Source organism: Coenobita brevimanus, chromosome 16, assembly GCF_032717465.1.
Source record: "Coenobita brevimanus isolate Jiangsu-jjx chromosome 16, ASM3271746v2, whole genome shotgun sequence".
Classification (NCBI taxonomy): Eukaryota; Metazoa; Arthropoda; class Malacostraca; order Decapoda; family Coenobitidae; genus Coenobita; species Coenobita brevimanus.
In genome coordinates, this window is record NC_136969.1 from 20,898,910 (window position 1) to 20,911,851 (window position 12,942).

Sequence of the window (12,942 nt, forward strand, 5' to 3'; positions counted from 1 at the left end):
GAAAAAAATACAACAGTTATACTCAAATTACACACAGCTGCTAGATGTTTGGAGATTTCTTGAAAACTCACAATAATAATATCTGTACAGGGGAGGACAGAGATGTGAACAAAATGAGGAGCAGATCTAAGTGGCAAAGATGCAGAGACTGAGCTCATTATATAGGGGCCAGCAGAGCTTGATAAAGCTTGTAAGAAGGACGCGCAAATGAAAGCCATGGGGACATAGAGTTCACAATCCCGCTCTGGACAACAGAGAGAACGACTTACTCTACTATAACGGTAGAAGGGGGGGACTGAGGCAGAACACGCTCGTGATCAAACATGCAGCAACTGTCCGTTAAAATTACACAAAGGATGATGAAATCATAGGCTATGTAACAATACAAAGTAAGGTATGATGCTTTTAAGCTTGGCACAATTACTTGGAGAAGAAAATCTTTTCATATCCCATTCAAACTCGGGGTGCTTTAGACAAAATAGTGCAAATTTGCGCACTTGTAGGTCTGTAAACTGTGTATCAATTATATTCTTACGCAGGAGTGAATGGGAAATATTTGCCATCATCAGTGTGTGTACGTGTGATAAATGTTGCCTTCATACGATGCATTTAGAGAAGCGTTGATGGTATAACTGACTACTGATTAGGCCTAAAGGTGGGAGTGGGTAGGGGGACGAGGCAGTCAAGATTAGTGAGAAAAATTGAGAAAAAGGGAGGGACAGACAGACAGACGCAGAAATTGAAAAAATAAAGTGAAAAAGCAAGAGTGAAGGGGGAAAGTATAGTATCCCAAGCTAAACCTTTATAAACTATGTAGCCACGCTAGGTGACAAGAGCGCACTACGACTCCCGATGAAAGTAGTAAGTGGAAGGAGATTCGAACTCACATTCCCCCAACTGTGGGGTGAAAGCTCTACCACTGCGGTACCCACACCCAGTTCGTGTCCAGCAGCGGTGGCGGCAACATCTCCTCCTCTCCTCACCATGGCCTCTTCTACGGCTCCAGTCTACGACCCGTTGAGGGGGGGCTAACTCCAGCAGTACCGAGTCTGAAGGAGGAGTGCAGTCCATCAAAGACACCGTGAAATGGTACAGCATGAGGGCGGTGTACGGGTTCATTCGGCGCCAGGATACTGGTGCCGATGTATTCGTGCTCCGTTCCAGGATTCCTGCTCACTCTTCATGGTGCCCCTCGCTCTCATTGGGCCAGGGCGAGATGATCATCTTCCACATCATCCAGACACCGAAGGGTCCCGAGGCTAAGGGCGTTACCGGGCCAGGAGGTGCTGCTGTGAGGGGCGTTGCCCATTCACGGCGGCGCCCCTCGGCCCGAAGTAGCCGGGCGGAGGATCCCCGATGTTTTGGAGATGTGGAAACGATCGTTGCTATGTGCATTGTGACGGCGAAGGCGTTCTATGGCGATGATAAGGCGGCGCTGCTCGTTCTACTCCCCTGATCTTTGAGAAGAACGGTCTGCCACGCCTTGTCATTCCTCAGAGCTTCGCTCGTGATGCTCGGCCAGACCCTCATCAGGAGCATCATACCACCACACTGCAGCCTCCCAAACCCCGCACAACACCGCAGAAAAGGCTGCAGCTCGACGCTCCTATAAACAGAGCGACTGCCTCCTCCTGCACCACCTCTGCCCCGCCCATGGACACCACAGACGACGATAATTACCGCCCGCCGTCAGCAGCTGAGGGAAGGGCCACCTCTCCCGTCCTTTCCATCCTTCAGGACGAAGGTGACCATACCTCCCCCTCACCAATTCCTGCTGCTGTCGTTGACCTCCAGCCCAACAAGGAGACACGTACCTCTCCCTCGCCACCACCGTCATTGAAGAAGAGGATGAAGAAACAGCCTAGACCACCGTCTCCAGCCGAGATGGATACTGACGGCACTACACTCTCCACGTCCACAGACCCTGACCATCACCTCACTTCTCGAAAGACTATCGGTAGAGAAGAAATGATCAACATCATCAAGACGGCCCTTGACCCAGATATACTCCTAGGATGTCTCAAAGAGACAGATCCTCAACTATTTCAAAAAATAACCAGCCCGAGCAGTTCCTCGTAGAGGACGCTCCACGATTACCATCAGAGAACCCCGGTAGGCTCTCCACCCTGAGCCCGGGTCCATACTGTCATTAGTTGGACGAATCTTACAACAACAACAACAACAATAACAACCCACACCCCCAGAAAATAAAGAGTGAAAGAATAATATAAGAGAGAGAGAGAGAGAGAGAGAGAGAGAGAGAGAGAGAGAGAGCCGGGGAAAGCGAAAAGGCGAGCACTGGAACCCAGAATCGTGCAGGGGACGACACTGGATTGCCATGATGGTGCATATTTTCAATTTGAGAATGCAGTTCAATATGGTAATATTTTATTTTTAAATACAGTCCAAATCTTGGCCGTTGAAAGTGTGTGCGACGACAGTTTCGCCAAGTTTACGGGACATGAGAAAATCTGCATCTAATCAGTAACTGGCAGCTGGAGGTGAAGGGTAGGGGAGTTGGGGGCTGAAGGTGGGGTAGACTTGTTTCCGATTCCCCCCTTCCCTCTGTCCAGGGTACAAGGGGAAAGGAAGGGGTAACCCCTGAGCAGAAATTAGTATGCGTGAGTGTACATCATGTGTTGCCACAGAATCAGTGTCCTGGAGATATTTATGGCGAATTCGGTTTTAATTAAGAGATTAGAGCTTGTAGTATTAGACAACCTCTTCCCACAAGCAACCTCTTCGTCACTCCAACCGTAGTTTTAAAGTGATGAGGGACATCTTACGGCGCGCAAAGGGTTCTGGATTGGGTTAAAAGTAATGGAGCATGAAGCAGGACCGTTACCTGCCTCTTCACAAATATCATCGTATCTTGTTTTATACTGATACCATATTCATGTAACTAGTTATTACTTTAACATTCACGAAATGCATTTGCAATTTTAAAAATGTTTGTTATCATTGTGTGTGTGTGTGTGTGTGTGTGTGTGTGTGTGTGTGTGTGTGTGTGTGTGTGTGTGATATTATCTTTATGGATTTTTAGGAGACTGGTGTTACACGTTTATGAACAAATTACTGCTCCATGCACATATCCCAGTCGTTGACTTCTAGGCTACTCTTCCCAAGTTACCTGTGTCTCATACTGTGCTGATCCAGACAACTTCACCGCTTATTTCCAAGAACGCTTTATCTAACAGATTTGTACACCAATCCACTTTTCATTACTGTTTTCAGCAAGGCAATCACATGGTATTATTTAGGGCCGTGGTTAGGATTACTGCCGTCACCGCTAACCTGCCTTGACATAACTAACGTATTTCTAACATAGCCGAAAAATCAAACATGAGCGCTAAATTATAGCGGTCTAAGCTGAATTACGGTGGTATTAACCAAGCCTAAACTGACATAACCGAACCTAACCTATTTCTAACCTAAATGAACAGCAAACAAATCCGCTAAATTCTAGCCGCCGAAATCCTAAACGTGGTTAGCATTACTGCAGTCGACGCTAAATTTTAACTGCCGCATTCCTGATCACGGCCTTGTATTATACCACGTGCATACCTTTCTTAAGACAGTAATGAAAAGTGGAATGGTATACAAGTCTGTTAGATAACCTGACCTAACGTAACCTAATTCTAACCTAACTGAACCATCAAACAAGACCACTAAATTCTAGCTACCGTAATCCTAACCACCATTGGAAGTATTAAAGTATCAAGTATTAAAACTATTTCCTACCTTTGGACTGATTCGGAGACGTGGTTATCGGATTTGGCATATTATTTTAGTAATATATCACACGAGAGAGTAAACATAAAACAAATGACAGCAAACTGGTGCTCCTCCGGCGTACCAATTTCACGTTTTCTCTCCCAAAGAGCACCTCCGCAGTATACCAAGCCCTTCGTACTGTAGTTTCCTTCTTCGAAAAGGCTGCTTTGCCGGGGTTTAAAGGTACCCAACTGGGAAGGGCCTCTTCACAAAGATGCTTCGCGAGAAGGGGAAGCCTAGATCATGTCACGTAGTCTAGTCCTTTATTCTTGCTCCATTCAGACAAGTTTTACTTGTGTATTTTATAGTGATGAGATCAGTGATAAATCTAACAACACTAGTGGGAAAAGCCTCTCTTAATCTCAATAAAATCATCTGGAGGTTGAAAAAAATGAAATATAAATTACGTACTCTGGCTGAAAGTACTATCCGATCCATTGAAATGCATGTTGAAAAATATAAATTATTCATTGTTTTACTCTAGTGACTCTTGTGTCTCCCTGTTTGTTAATCTGCCACGTGCAGACGCTTGTCAACAGTTCCCTGCCAGTATTGTGTCCTGTCTTCCATATTTCTTATTCTTCCCAGAATGATGGATAGCGCCTTTCGTTCCATGCACTTTTGTTTGCATGATCATCAACATCCCGCCTCTTTTTCCCATCTGCAGGTGGGGTGAGGTGGTATACAGTGTCACGATAAGGAAAACTACGATAGCAGAAGAACTAATCAACAGCTTAGCCAATGAAATGGGCCACACACTTATTCATTCACTATTCAAGTCCTCGGAATCCTGGCTTCACTTGATAGGTACACCAGTGCACACGCAACTTTGTATTTGCCTATCAGACAGAGTCAGTCTAACAGCTATCGAGTTAAAAAGAGGTATCAAGCCATAGTCATACATACCTTCGTACAGAATTCATCCAGCCAGCTCGATCCCTTGTCAAATTCCTATTATGTTCCTATCAAATACAAATAATTCATGTAGCACCCTCCATCACTACAGCCAACTGGAAAAATTCAGCAAAATATTGATCCTGGCAGTACATGCCGTAACTCAACTGACCTGTCGATGTGTGGCGTATTGATGGTATCGTTGCCGTAGCAGCCGAGGTCACCGATACCCAAGTCGTCAGCCAGGAACACCAAGATGTTGGGTGCCCGACCCCCACGCCCACCACCACCACCCACTGCCTTCACTGCACTCACACCCACCGTCCACCACCACGCCAACACCAGCACAACAAGCATTCTCCACGCCTTAGATTTTCTCCTCAGCTCTGAAAGAAAGGTAGACTCTCTATTCATAAATTTTGGCCCACCTTGATTGTGAAAAATAAAACCAGAAATCGCCGTAAACAAAAAGTCTGTGAGGCATTGGCGAAACGAACACACAATACACCAGATAATCGAACAGCTATCCACGTGGCTCCTCTTCACTTCACCAAGTATTTTTTTTTTTTTTTTTGCAAGAGAGAAGGAACTAAGGGTCAGGAGCCCGCAAATTGTTCCCTTCAAGAGAAAACAAGAACAAGATAGGAGAGAGCCAAATTCAAGATCCGTTCATTTCAGGATGCCTGGACACACTGCATTTGTAAGACTGGAGATCATAATCAGTAGGAAATCCAGACAGAGGGAAACAGTTCCAGAGTTGGCCTGTCGCATATATGAAGGACTGGGAGTTGCGGTTAACTCTTGCATTTAAGAGTTGAACAGAAAAGGGATGAAAGTTTGTTGCTAGACGAGTGATAAAGAAGGCATGGAGTCGGCTTAACGCCGATCTTTCCAAGTATGATCTTTCCAAGATAAATCCCGAGAGATTGAAATCTCAAGTACCGGGTATGTTTAAAGATTATGCAGAACTGAGTTGGATATTCTTCAAAATTAGAGGGTACTCCTGTGGAAGATTAATGGTTGATAGATGCAAGAACTGAGTTTTTGACGCATTAATATAACAAGATTACTTTTATCCCAATCAGAGATATGAACCAAGTCAGAAATTAAGTGTGTCAAAGCCTCATCCCTTGTCTATTGACGTAGCCTAACTGCTGATATGGAGCTGTGGGAAGCGATTGGAAAGATAAAGAGTGGTGTCATCAGCGTATGAGTGAGTAAGGTTTGCTGTACAGCTTAGAATGTCATTGATGAAGAAAAGGAAGAGAGTTGGTGATAGGACAGAGCCCGAGGAACACTGCTATTGATAGCTCTAGGAAAAGAACGGTGGCCGTCTACAACAGCAGCTACTGAATGACCAGTGAGGAAACTAGAGATGAAGGCACATATAAAATGATGGAAACCATAATAGGGCAGTTTGGAAATTAAAGATATATATATTGCTGCTGGGACTATTTATTTAGAATTATCAGTGTCCAGCTGCACCATATATTTATTGCTTACCCCGAATGCCACACACACGCCACACTTGCAGATTAAGCAGTCCTTACAACACATAAGATACCGCCAAGTGAGTTTCTAGTGGAGCGCTGTTTCAGGACCACCCTGTATATCACCATTGCAATTTCACACAAGTAGTTTTTCTACTACCAGAAATACTAATAATGAAGATAATATTGTAAATCCTAGACTCTTACTGTTTACTGAAGTAACGCATGTTAAAGCTTACAGTATATTGCCTTACCAAATAATTCGCCTCGAAACGGAAGGCGTGCAGTGGTCACAATCATGCTAATAAATAAGCTCACTTATTACACAGTAATTATTATATTACTTTAAGAAAGGTAGGAGCATAGGAAAAAAAACGAATTCCTACAGCCCTGTTAAGCGAAATTCGTCTTTACTTTTAACCTAGGAAACCATTTAAAATGTTGGGTCGTTACAATATAACTACATCACGGGGTGAATTGGAACCTTCAATGTTCACCACCACCTTTGGCTCTCCTCTCCTTTCACTGATCCACCTGGTGAACAAACCTACATCTTTTCTACCCTTAATGACCTAGAGCAGCTTGTACAGCTACCCATATCCCTGACCGCCTTGAAGAGAGCTTCAACATGCTTGACCTCTTCCCTACAACTAAACTTTCTGTTTACACTGTTAATCTTTTCTCTCCGTTGGGCTCCTCCGATCATAACCTTACTACCTTAACCTGTCCTATCGCTCCAGTACAGCCTGTGGACCCTCCAAACAAACGCCGACTGTGGCACTATGGAGCTGCGGATTGGGAGGCCCTCAGTCAGTACTTTTTTGATTTTATCTGGAATGAGTATTGCTTCCATGGCCGGGAGCCATCTGAGTATGCCTTGCGCATTACGGAGGTTATTCTCTCGGGCATGGAAGCATACATTCCTTTCTCATAGCCTTTGACTAATATAAGAAAGCCTTGGTTAATCACGCTTGTTCTAATGCTGTCCACAACAAGGAGAGGGCCTATAAAAGGTACCGGAGCCAACGCACCCCCGAATCACATCTTTTTTATGTTTCTGCCTGGAATCGTGCTAAGTCTGTTCTTCAGTCTTCTAAAAATAATTTCATCTGTACTAAATGCTCTCAACTCTCCAACTCGAATACGTCCCGGTCCTTTGGGCACATTGCCAAAAATCTTTCTAACAACTTTACTTAATCATCCTCCCCTCCTTTCTTCTACTTTGTTCGCACTGAAGCTATTTCTTCTACTGATAAAGCAGATCTCTTCGTTCAGACTTTCTCCTTCTATTCCAATTCCAATTAGACGATTCCGGTGCTGTTCCTCCATCACTTACCCCCTCTGACTTCCTCATGGCTGACTTTAACATTTCTTCAGCTGATGTATTTTCTGCCATCACTGCCCTCAATACTAATAAGTCAAATGGGCCTGATGGAGTCCTTTCTGTTGTCCTCAAGAACTGTGCTTCTGTGTTTACACCCTGCCTAAGTAAACCCTTTCACCTTTGTCTTACAACTTGTACCATTCCTTCTTGCTGGAAGTTTGCTTTCATTCAGCCAGTCCCAAAGAAGGGTGACCATTCCCAACCCTCTAACTATCGTCCAATTGATTTAACATCCCGTGACTCAAAAGATTTCGAGTCTATTCGTAACAGAAAAATTTTAAAGCATTTTTCCTATCACAACATTCCTTCTGATCGTCAGTTTGGGTTCCGTCAGGGACACTTCACTGACGATTTTCTCACCCACCTTTCAGACTCCTGGTCATCCTTCTTTCGGGACTTTGGCGAAGGCTTTGCCATTGCACTTGACATCTCAAAAGCTTTCGATCGAGTCTGGCATAAATCTGTAATTTCCAAACTACCCTCTTACGGTTTCTATCTTTCCATTTGTGCCTTCATCTCTAGCTTCCTTTCTGGTCGTTCTATAGTCGCTGTTGTAGACGGCCATCGTTCTTCTCCTAGATCTATCATCAGTGGTGTTCCTCAGAGCTCTCCTATCACCAACTCTCTTCCTTTTATTCATCATTGACCTTCTAAGCTGTACATCTAACCCTATCCACTCGTACGCTGATGATTCCACCCTTCACCTTTCCATTCGGTTTCTGCATTTAAAGAAACAAGGGATGAGGCTATGGCACACCTAATGTCTGACTTAGCTCGTATCTCTGGAGTAAAAATAATCTTGTTGTTTTTAATGCATCAAAGACTCAGTTTTTACACTTACCAATCCGTCAAAATCTTCCAAAGGAGTTCTCACTAATGTTTAATAATATCCAGCTCAATCCTGCATCATCCTTGAACATGCTTGGGGTTTCATTCACTCGGGACATGTCTTGGAAAGATCATATTGCATCTCTTGTAAAATCTGCTTCCAAGAGATTAGGTGTGCTAAGCCGACGCCGTGCCCTTTTTTTTTTTTTTTTCCCCTACACAGTTGTTGACTTTATACACGGGATTTAGTCGACCCTGTTTAGAGTACAACTCTCATGTGTGGGGAGACTCCCTATATACAGCTCTTCTCAATAGGGTGGAGTCAAAGGCTTTTCGTCTTATCAACTCTCCTTCTCTTACTGGCTCCCTTCAACCTCAGTCTCTTCGAAGCACTGTTGCATCTTTATCTCTTTTCTGTCGCTACTTCAATGGTCACTGATCCTCTGAACTGTGTGCTTGCGTCCCCCCAGCTCTATGACAGGTGCGTAGCACCTGTATAGCAACAAATTTTCATCCCTTTTCTGTCTAACTCTCTAATGGAAGAGTTAACCGTTACTCCCAGTCCTTCATTTATGCAACAGGTTAGCTCCCTTTGTCTGTATTCTCTACTTCCTATGATCTCCAGTCTTTCAAACGCAGTGTGTCCAGGCTTCTCGAAATGAATGGATCTTGAATTTGGCTCTTTTTGTATTGTTTTTGTTTTTTCTTGAGTGGAACTGTTTCACGGGCTCTGCCTTTGGGTCCTTCTTCGTCTATTAAATAAGAAAACATGGTCAACTACATGCTTCAACTCGTTATGTACATGCTGTCTGCACTCCATCACTATTTGCTTGCTAATGTTCAGCTGGGTGTCCTCGTGCTGTTTGCACTCCGTCATTATTTCCTCACTAACTGTCTTCAACTGGTCGTCTACATGCTGTAGACATTATTGCTTACCTCATACTTCTGCTGCTCTAGCTTGGCATCTACTTTCTCCTTAAGATGTTGCTGTTCTTCCCTCATTTCCCCAATGAATGCATCTAGCTGTCCGTGCACCCTCAGTTGTACTTCCCTCTGTTACTCCTGTAATGCCTCTCGAAGTTGTTCATATTGTTCTTCCTGTTCTTCACGTTGTGCAGTTGTTCACTCTGTGCTTGCAACTGCTCTTTGCTTTCGTTCCTGAACTCTTTCTGTTCTTTACTTTAGGCCTGTTATTTTTTTTTTTTAAACAGAACGGAGGAAGGGAAACAAATGAATAAAAAAAATAATCCATACACCAGATTACTGGTGTCCTCTGTTCATAAAATATCTGTAACAGTTAGACTTGAACAGCTGTGGGTTAACATTTGGAGGGAAACAACTCTGGGGAAGCGAGCTCCAGAGAGATGCAGTTCGGGAATGAAAGAATTCTGATGGGCAGAAGTTCTGCAATATGGCTGAGTGACATTCCGGTCATAAGCGCTACCAGATGCCCGTGTAGCACGAGGGAAGGCATGGAGAGGTGGCACCATGGACGCAACTTCGTCTAAGCATTTGCCAAAAAAATATCTGTAAAATAATGCAAGGGAGGCAGCATTCCTTCTTACTTGCAGGGGAGGTAGTTAATTTGTAATGGCAGGGTTGTTAATCATTCTAACAGCTTTGTTCTGAATTTTGTCTAGTTGTTTTAATGCAACCTCTCCACAACCATTCCACAAGGGTGAGCAATATTCAAGCGAAAGCCCACATGACTCTTATAAATTATAGCTAACTGTACGGACTCTGTACAATAATCCAAGTTTCTTTGAGGCGGTTTTAGCAAGTGATCTGACATGAGAGGTCCAGCTGAGGGCACTGTTAAGTGAGACACCAAGAATTTCAATACTTTTGGAGATGGGAAAATTAGTAGCACTGAAGGTAATGTACGAATCTGGCAATATCTGTCTATTAGTAAACTGTATATATTTAGTTTTACCAGCATTAAAAGAGACAAGGTTGTTTTGTTCCCATTCACTGATTGTAGATAGATCTTGATTTATGGAGATGGCTGTACTGAGTTGAGAGGTAGAGATATTCGGCTTTGTAAATTGGTGTCTGAGTGTGAATGAACTATGTAGTGTTGAGTCATCTGCATATGAGTAAATGGGATTGTGGGTGGCAGATAAGAGATCATTAATATGAACCAGAAATAGGGTTGGCGCCAGGACTGATCCCTGCAGCACGCCAGCGTTAATTGAGTGGAAAGTGGAATATACATCATCTACTTTTATTCTTATTTTCCAGTCACTAAGATATGAAGAAATAAAAGAAACTAAAGACTTTAATCCATAGCAAGGGAGTTTGGACGGCAGGGAACGGTGCCATACCCTGTCGAAAGCTTTAGAAATATCAAGAGCTACTGCATGAGTTTCTCCACGTAGATCAATTGATTGATGGATGGCATGAGTTAGGAGATTGAGTATGTCAATGGTGGATCTTTCGTGGCGAAAACCATATTGTCTATCACTAATTAAGTTGTTGGATTCAAGATGTTTAACAATGTGCTTATTAATTAAAGTTTCAAATTCCTCACCAACAGAAGATGCGACAGCTATTGGTCTGTAATCAGAGGGATCAGACGAACTTCCTATCTTCGGAATTGGGTGAATGTTGGCTTCTTTCCATGAATTTGGGAATAAAAAGTACGTATGCATAGTCAGAATAATTTAGCTAGAACAGAGGCAAGTTCAGGGGAACACTTTTTCAAAACAGTTGGCGGAATTCCATCTGGGCCTGGAGCTTTGTTGGTGGGTAAATTGTCTACGATGGATTTTACGTATCTTGTCTGTATTTTAAGTGGGGCAATTTCAGAAGAGTCGAGTTTTAGTACTAGGACATTCTGGCTGGTATCGTCTATGATAGAGTTTCTGGGAAATGTTCTGGCAAAGATATCTGTTTTCCCATGCGGGTCATTTGTAATGTTGCCATCTGAAGATTTTAGTGGGGGAATGGAAGATGACTTGTTAAAGTTATTATTGAAAGAATTAAGAGTTGACCAGAATATTCTATTGTCATTAGGGTTGTTAAGTAGTTTTGATGCTTGCTTTTGAAGAAAGTTTGATTTAGATAGATTTAATACAGCTTTTGCATGATTTCTAGCAATTTCAAATTGGGAGAGTGATTCAGATGTTTTTGATTTATAGTAAGAGGTGTAGGCTGATGACTTTTGGGCTGTTGCTCTGGCACAGTTGCCATCAAACCATTTTGGAGAGTTCGATCTTTTAGTGTACTGTTGACTTGGTATGAATAAATCCATACCAGCTAGTATTAAGTCGCAAATGTGGGACTGGGTAGAATTGGGATCACTAGAGAAGAAAAACTGCCATGGAATGTCAGCAAGATAATTTCTAAATCCATCCCAGTTTGCCCTATCAAAGTGCCATCGAGTTACCCTGACAGGTTCAGAATGGGGAGGTGTGGGAGGGTTAACTAATGAGGCTTTGATGAGATTGTGATCAGAGGATCCAAGTGGCGATAGTACCTCTATCCTGTATTTTCTTTGAGTTCTTTCTTTTATGCCCGTAATTGTCCTTTAACTTCTTTCTGTCCTTCATTCTGTGCCTGTAGTCGGGCACTTTGTGCTTGTAATTGTTCTTTGAGTTCTATCTTCTGTGCCTGTAATAGCTTCACAATTGTTGCCAGGGACATTTTCTCCTTCTGCCCAGCTCGAGACCTTGTCTGTACACCACCTGCTTCCATGTCGAAGGGTAGCCTCACTGCAGCCCTGAATAATCCTCACTCCTGACACGAATGTTATGTCCCCGCCCCACACTTCCACAGGCTCCAACGGCAGTAGTACAGTACAGGAAGGACGTTGCTCAGTAAGTTGTTCTCCTTATGGTCAGCCTTTCGGGGTACAGCACACAAGATCAGCTGAGGCGAAAATAAACACTGGCTTCTTAAAGTTCACTGTCTTTATTTTCCAAATAATGCCACTTAATGCTTTCCAACTTCACTTCACTATCCTCACAAGCACTGGAGCTATACAAACTCTGCTAACTGCAATTACACTTAATGCTTGACAACAGTTCACTATTTTCATAAGTACCGATGATATACGAACTTCATTAACACTACACCGTTTCGTAACACATCACTGTTTTCATAAGTACCGAAAATATACAAGATTCACTGCACAGACACTGCACTACACTTAAACTGAACTGAATGCAGACTAATCTCCCTGTAGTCTCTTCCTCATCTTTATATAAGCTTGCATTGCACTAAAATGATCTACTTCTCCACAGTTCTGGTGTATTCCAGAGAGAGAGCACAGTTACCAACTCGGAGACAACCAAAACATGCCATCCAATATATTACCAATATGCCGGGAATCGAACTCGGGTTCGATTCCCGGCATATTGGTAATATATTGGATGATTTTTCTTGTGTACAGTATAGGTTTCTCTCTTCAAAACATGCTAGTTTTCTTACAGTACATAACACTATAAATTATTTAGCAAACTAGAACTGTATACTTTAACAATCACATAACTAAAACATTCTCAATAAGAGAAAAAAAGCACAAACATTAATGCATAATTTTCGAAATAACTACGCTCACAAACAGCAGGC

The 12,942-nt window shown here is 43.0% G+C and overlaps 1 protein-coding gene across 1 annotated transcript in view; it reads right to left on the reverse strand.

Moving 5' to 3' along the window:
* The window catches only part of LOC145390987 (arylsulfatase H-like), a gene marked incomplete at its 5' end in the record, with an annotated part of 228,267 nt that extends 218,853 nt beyond the window's left edge, over nucleotides 1-9,414 (reverse strand). Inside the window, 3 exons of the mRNA XM_080265720.1 lie at nucleotides 4,841-4,938; nucleotides 6,975-7,004; nucleotides 9,307-9,414. Of these exons, the coding sequence (XP_080121846.1) occupies nucleotides 4,841-4,938; nucleotides 6,975-7,004; nucleotides 9,307-9,414 (236 nt within the window). The remainder of the gene's footprint in view (nucleotides 1-4,840; nucleotides 4,939-6,974; nucleotides 7,005-9,306) is intronic.
* Between the last annotated feature and the right edge of the window lie 3,528 nt (nucleotides 9,415-12,942).